The 6834-nt window shown below is 47.6% G+C and overlaps 1 protein-coding gene across 3 annotated transcripts; it reads left to right on the plus strand.

Moving 5' to 3' along the window:
• Window positions 1-2514: 2514 nt before the first annotated feature.
• Window positions 2515-6428, plus strand: LOC108918592 (potassium voltage-gated channel subfamily A member 1-like). Of its 3 annotated transcripts, none has more exons than XR_003797250.1 (2): window positions 2515-5162; window positions 5716-6428. XR_003797250.1 is itself a non-coding variant. In XM_029247904.1 (2 exons), exons 1-2 carry the CDS (start codon window positions 3294-3296, stop codon window positions 5747-5749), a joined length of 1602 nt encoding a protein of 533 aa, XP_029103737.1. In that variant the 5' UTR covers window positions 2515-3293; the 3' UTR covers window positions 5750-6428. The 3 variants fall into 3 exon arrangements, 1 of the variants encoding a protein (XP_029103737.1); XR_003797249.1 differs by having other exon boundaries at window positions 2515-5318; window positions 5716-5750; XM_029247904.1 differs by having other exon boundaries at window positions 2515-4861.
• The last annotated feature ends 406 nt before the right edge of the window (window positions 6429-6834 follow it).

Raw genomic sequence — 6834 nt, forward strand, 5'->3', positions numbered from 1 at the left:
ACAGATTTAAGGAGAACAGGAGTTGTTCAGTTTTCAAATGGAGTCTTTATGCTCTGTTTATCTTCTTTATGAAAGTCGGTCCTTGAGATGCAAGAAGTGTTTGTAGAACAGGAACAGTCTCACCTCCTCCAAACATTGGGTTCTCGTGCAGTCGCCGTTAATATTCATTGTTGGCTGAATAATACGTGCTGGAAGTGCATTAAAATCCCTGATAAGACCTTTCAGCTGAAGACTCTTGATGCTGGAAAATTTCACCAACTCAGACTTACAGGAAGCAGTGGAGCCTCACTTGAGATGCAAACGTGCAACCTGCATACATATATTTTCTTTCCAATAAGATAATAAAGACACCCTGCCAGCAAAATATAAGGACTGTGCTCCTAAAACATAAGAATGTGGTAATAAGTTGAATTAGACTGAAAAATGAATTTGCACTATAAAAATGTCAGTTGTAGCAAAATATACAAAAATTAAAAATAAACATCATATCCTAACTTGAGCAGTTAAACACACACACTTTCAGAACCGCTTGTCCCAGAGCCTACCCGGTAACACAGGGCATAAGGCCGGAAGGGGAGGGGACACACCCAGGACAGGACACCAGTCTGCCGCAAGGCACCCCAAGCAGGACTCGAACCCCAGACCCATCGGAGAGCAAAACTACGGTCCAACCCACTGTGCCACCGCACCTCTTCATCAGCAGTTAAACATTTTAATGTAATTAGATTTTAGTACATGAAGATGTGGTGTCTAATGATAGAAAAGATATAAGCAGTTACACATTTGCCTATTTCACCTTGTTTCCAGGCTGTTTTTAAGAAAACATTTAAAGGATACAGAAAATGTTTCTGCTGCTCACAGTGAGAAGTGTGCATTGTGGGCCCTGTGCATTAGTACATACTGTATGTATATTTAACAATTAACCCTCATCCAAAAGAATTTCATATTCAGCTGATAGCTTTCTCCAAAGTGACTTTCAGTGTGAGATAATCAACTTCACCAGGATTTACCCATTTATACATTAGGGTGTTTTTTTCTATATCAGTTAGTTTGCTGTGCCAAGAAATTTTGCAGCACCTGATGTTTATTTGTATTCTGCAGTGAAAATATTTAGTCAAAAGAGGAAGAAGGAAACCACATGTTGCTCAGTGGTGAAATACTGTTCACATTGGAGTTTTTTTATACATATCTGAAAGGGCAAATGGATTACTAAATGATCAAACTTTAAAGAAAAACAGCCCCTTCATGATCTAGTCAGAGTTCATACAGAGCTTTTCTGTAGGGGCCTCGTCCTTTCAGGACCATGGACAGTTACTCTGGCACTTCTAAGGCCACTGGGCAAAAAACACCAATAAAAGTTGAAGGATCTTAGCTGATAATAAACAGTCTTTGTAATAGAAAGGAAAAAGCATGCATTCAACAATAAAGCCTTACCCACAAAAAATTGATACTTAGCCAAAAACCTTTTTCACAGCATTGAATGTGAGACAGCCAACTTTACTGTGATTTACCCACTTACGGGGGCACAGTGGTGCAGTGGGTTGGACTGGGTTAGACTGGGTCCTGCTTGCTGGTGGGTCTGGGGTTCGAGTCCTGCCTGGGGTGCCTTGCGGAGGACTGATCTCCTGTCGTGGGTGTGTCCCCTCCCCCTCCGGCCTTACGCCCTGTGTTGTCGGGTAGGCTCTGGTTCCCTGTGACCCTGTCTGGGACTGGCAGTTCAGAAAATGTGTGTGTGTACCCGCTTATACGGACATTACAGTGTTCTTATCATATGAAAAAAATGTAAGTACCTTAGTCAAAAATTCTACAGCAGCAGGGGAATTCAAACCTTGGACCTTTAGACTGCAAGTTATGAGCCTCAACCACTAGGCCACCTGCTGATGAAATGAGGAAGATGTGGCAATGCTGTTGCGTTGTGGTTTCCCTGATTATCACAGTCCTGTTGCTCCTTTGGACTGTGACGAACCACCTGCAAGATCCTGTTCTCTGGTCTCCGCTGCTCCATGGACAGAAGGAACTGGAAAAGCAATGTCCCACCTGGGAAGAGCACAGGTGGCAGCAGTTTTGGAGATGATTCATGGCAGGTGGGCAAATGCAATCATGTTGCCATGTAAAAACATGGGACTGCTTTGTGAATAGCTGTTCTGCTGCCAGATGGCAGTCTGAAGACAATTTCAAATATAACCATGTTTTTATATTTACATTTATCGCTTATTCATTTAGCAGACGCTTTCCTCCAAAGTGACTTACAATTAACACTGTGCAGTGTTATCAGCCCACAGCATATTCACCCAAGGTGATTTACACTACTATATACACAATTTACAATGAGTCACTCAATCCATAGACCAGTGAAACACACCATGTCACTCACTCACTATGGGTGATTTTAGGGTCACTGGCCCACCTGAACAATATGACTCTGCACTGGGGGAGGAAACCCACGCAGACACAGGGAGGACATGCAAACTCCACACAGACTGAGCCACATCCTCTCGCATCACCCAGGCGCCGTGAGACAGCAGCGCTACTCGCTGTGCCACTCCTACATGTCTTAAAAACACCAAAACTGGGAGATATTTGAGATAAATAACAATGAAACATTTTAACAAATTATTTGTATTATTCTAGTTATGGATTTAGTTTTCAGCTAAGTGAAAACAAAGAGATCGCTCTTAAAGCACCTGGACCAGAAAATGCTGTGATTCGAGTGTCATTTCACAATCTTGAGGATTTCTGGTAAAAGTCTCACTTCTGCTCTAGTATGAATGGGCACTGCGAGAACACCCCACGGTATAAATGAGTAAATCACTTTAAAGCTGGTCATCTACCATAGTAAGTTGACTCAAACGGTAGTGCTGGAATGATAAGGGTGTGAGAAGCGGGTTCATGTTCTGCAGTCATGTTGCCGTGAATTCATTTGACAGATGGTCGTCTGGGTGGGAATATGTTGTCATCTTCCTTTCAACAGTTTTCTCTCCCAATCCGGGGGGGAGGCGCCTGAATGGAAGGAGGGGGCACCTCAAGCGAGAAGCCGTGGCGCGTCTCTGAAATCCGTGTGCGTCTCTGTTTAGGTTGCAATTGCGAGCCTGATGGATGTGTGCGAAGCGCTGGTGCTCGGTGGGCGGGAACACACGTGTTTATAAGCCCCCCACGCGCTCTGCAGGGTGGGGATACAGCGCGCTGCCGAGGAGGGAAGACGAGGGACTCGAGGGGGGAGCGGCGAGACAACGCGGCGGCTCCGGCTCATCAGAGCCACCCCTGTCCCCCCAACCTTGGAGCCCAGCACCTGTATGGACGACCACTTCAGCCTCCTTGCCTCCTCACCACCCCAGTCATCCACCAAGCAGAGGGGTGGCAACGTCGTGAATTGCGGCTACACAGGCAGCGAGCGCGACACCATGACGGTGGTCGCCTGTGACAACATGCTGGAGGAGACAGCGGCACTGCCTGGACACGTGTCCCTGGAGCACTACGCCTCAGAGCCTGAGCCCGAGCACGAGTGCTGTGAGAGGGTGGTCATCAACATCTCGGGCTTGCGCTTTGAGACGCAGCTCAAAACTTTCGGCCAGTTCCCCGACACGCTGCTTGGGGACCCCAAGAAGAGGATGCGCTACTTCGACCCCCTGAGGAACGAATACTTCTTTGACCGGAACCGGCCAAGCTTCGACGCCATCCTCTACTACTACCAGTCTGGAGGGCGGATCCGGAGACCTGTGAATGTGCCTATCGACATCTTCTCCGAGGAGATCCGCTTCTATGAGCTGGGCGAGGAGGCCATGGAGAAGTTCCGAGAGGATGAAGGCTTCATCAAGGAGGAGGAGCGCCCCTTACCTGCAAATGAGTTTCAGAGACAGGTTTGGCTGCTTTTTGAGTACCCGGAGAGCTCGGGTCCCGCCAGGGGCATCGCCATTGTCTCCGTTTTGGTCATCCTCATTTCCATCGTCATATTTTGCCTGGAAACACTGCCCGAGTTCCGAGATGACAAGGAGCTGAGCACCGTAGCGCCATTGCTCAATGGCACTGGGTCATACCCTTCCAACTCCTTCACCGACCCCTTCTTCGTGATCGAGACGCTCTGCATCATCTGGTTCTCCTTTGAGCTACTCGTCAGGTTTTTTGCGTGTCCCAGCAAAACCACGTTCTCCAAGAACATCATGAACATCATAGACATCGTGGCCATCATCCCCTACTTCATCACCTTGGGCACGGAGCTGGCGGAGCGGCAGGGCAATGGCCAGCAGGCCATGTCCTTAGCCATCCTCCGGGTCATCAGGCTGGTGAGGGTCTTCCGCATCTTCAAGCTCTCACGCCACTCCAAGGGCCTCCAGATTTTGGGGCAGACCCTCAAAGCCAGCATGAGGGAATTGGGACTTCTCATCTTCTTTCTTTTCATTGGGGTGATCCTCTTCTCCAGCGCCGTGTACTTCGCCGAGGCGGACGACCCTACCTCCAGTTTCAGCAGTATCCCCGACGCTTTCTGGTGGGCTGTGGTCACTATGACCACAGTGGGCTACGGGGACATGCACCCTGTCACCATAGGGGGCAAAATTGTGGGCTCCCTGTGCGCTATCGCCGGCGTGTTAACCATCGCCTTGCCGGTACCCGTCATTGTGTCCAACTTCAACTACTTCTACCACCGGGAGACCGAGGGCGAGGAGCATGCACAGTACCTGCACGTGGGCAGCTGTCAACATCTGTCATCCACGGAAGAGCTGAAACAGACACGCAGCGCATCCTCCCTCAGCAAATCGGAGTACATGGTGATAGAGGAGGGCATCAACAACGCATTCAAACCAGCCAACTTCAGCACTCAGAACAGCCAGAACTGCGTGAACATCAAACAGATCTTCACGGACGTGTGAGCGCGCGCCCGCGTGCGGGGGGGAGGGTAGGTCTGGAAGGGGGGCGCCACTCGCCCTTCTGTCGGTGTCAGCTGTGCCGGCGCGCGTCCCGCAGAGGCAGCGCGATGCGTGACGTGTGCCTGTGGGCTCGCGGGGCTGAGTTCATGTGACACCTTCTGGCCCGTTAAGGGTCTCGATCTCTGCAGCCGCTTGGCGTCTCGTAGCGTCTGAACAGAAGTTCACCGTACTCCTGCGCGCTACATCTTGCTTTATCATGTGCCGCCGACGACAGAACGCACGTTCACATCAGTGTTTACCGTGTGTATAACGTTTAATTTACTTCGTATTTGAAGTGTCTTTAAAAAGCATCTAACCAGTCAATATGTTGAAAGCGATTAATATGAATTTAACCGATCAATATGTTGTGGACTGAAAAAAGGAGCGAATGAAGCATAATGCAGTGTCCAAATACAGGTATTACTTAACTGGAGTCACGCGCTCTATCTATGTAGAATGTGTGTCGAATATGATTTGCACTAGTGAAATTGTTATTTTCTTTAAACACACAGGTATATATGCAAATATCTGTATACATACTGTATACGTATGTATATATATAATACACACGTAATAGGTAACGAGTATAATTAGCATAACGTGAGCTTACATTAGAATTTCTGTGCTCATTGAAAAGGTAAAGATAAATCACATTTTATTGCTCACAGAAGGTGTTTTTGTGTCTCTGTTGGCTGTGAAAAGCAACGTGTCTGGCAGATGTACATAGTGAGAGTTGCTGCAAAACGCCATCACTATCATGTATGCTCATATCGCTCGTATTGGTTACATCGCTCACGAGCACTTGTGTCTCCAGCACGCACGTGACTCTGCGGGGGGTCCAGATCTGAGAGCGCAACAAAGAACGGAGCTCCAGGGATGCGGGATGTGTCTCGTGGGAGCGAAACGCTTCTTTCAATGGATGCCACTATCCCTCCTCGTGACGCAGTCTCCATGGCGACCACAGTTTCCTGGGTAACCCCTGATGTTGCCATGGCATCTTCCTCCGTTTCTACAGAAACCTTCCAGATGGTACAAAAACCTGACCTGCACAATGAAGGAGTTACAGAAAGAGTCTGAAGCTCAAACCATCACACATTTTGCACTGACTTGGGACATGGGCGCGCGCGCCCGCACATACACAAGCACACAGACTTGCGTACCAGTGTGTGAACGTACTGTGTTCAAAATCTGTGGTCTTGTGAGCGTGAAGGCTGAAACAAGCAAAAACAACGATATGTGCAATACTACATGATGACTAAGTGCAATGGTGATCTGATTGAAATATTGATAGTAATGGATGGAGTAAAATTCACTGTTAATCTATAATGACGAATTAAACTACCCTGTCTCCAAGAAATAAGAGGAGCGGTGCTGAATTCGCATCACGGAAATGTTCAAGTCAAAAACAGAACAGTCATTTACAGAAAAGCTGCTAATAAGACAAAGTGCAATGCAGTAAAAAGTCACTAGGAGTCGCTGTAAACCAAGAAATAGCGCTCCTTTCATTATTAGACGTGTATTCTTTGAACTGGCAATAAACATGCACTTTCTCTTTGAAAGGAGAATTATATATATATAAAATATATAATTATAATATATAAAATGTATAAAATAAATATAAAATAATATATAAAATTCTTCACTATACCATGTTTGGGGCATGGTGGCACAGTGGGTTGGCTGGGGCCTGCTCTGGTAGGTTTGGGGAGAGTCCTGCTTGGGATTCCTTGAGGCGGACTGGTGTCCCGTCCAGGGTGTGTCCCCTCCCCTTCGGCCTTACGCCCTGTGTTGCCAGGTTTGGCTCCGGCTTGCCACAACCCCACTCTGGACAAGCGGTTGTAGGCATTTTTTGTGTGTGTGTGTGTGTGTGTGTGTGTGTGTGTGTGTGTGTGTGTGTGTATATACCATATTCTGTGTGTACATATATAGCGGT

Source organism: Scleropages formosus, chromosome 22 (genome assembly GCF_900964775.1).
Source record: "Scleropages formosus chromosome 22, fSclFor1.1, whole genome shotgun sequence".
NCBI lineage: Eukaryota > Metazoa > Chordata > Actinopteri > Osteoglossiformes > Osteoglossidae > Scleropages > Scleropages formosus.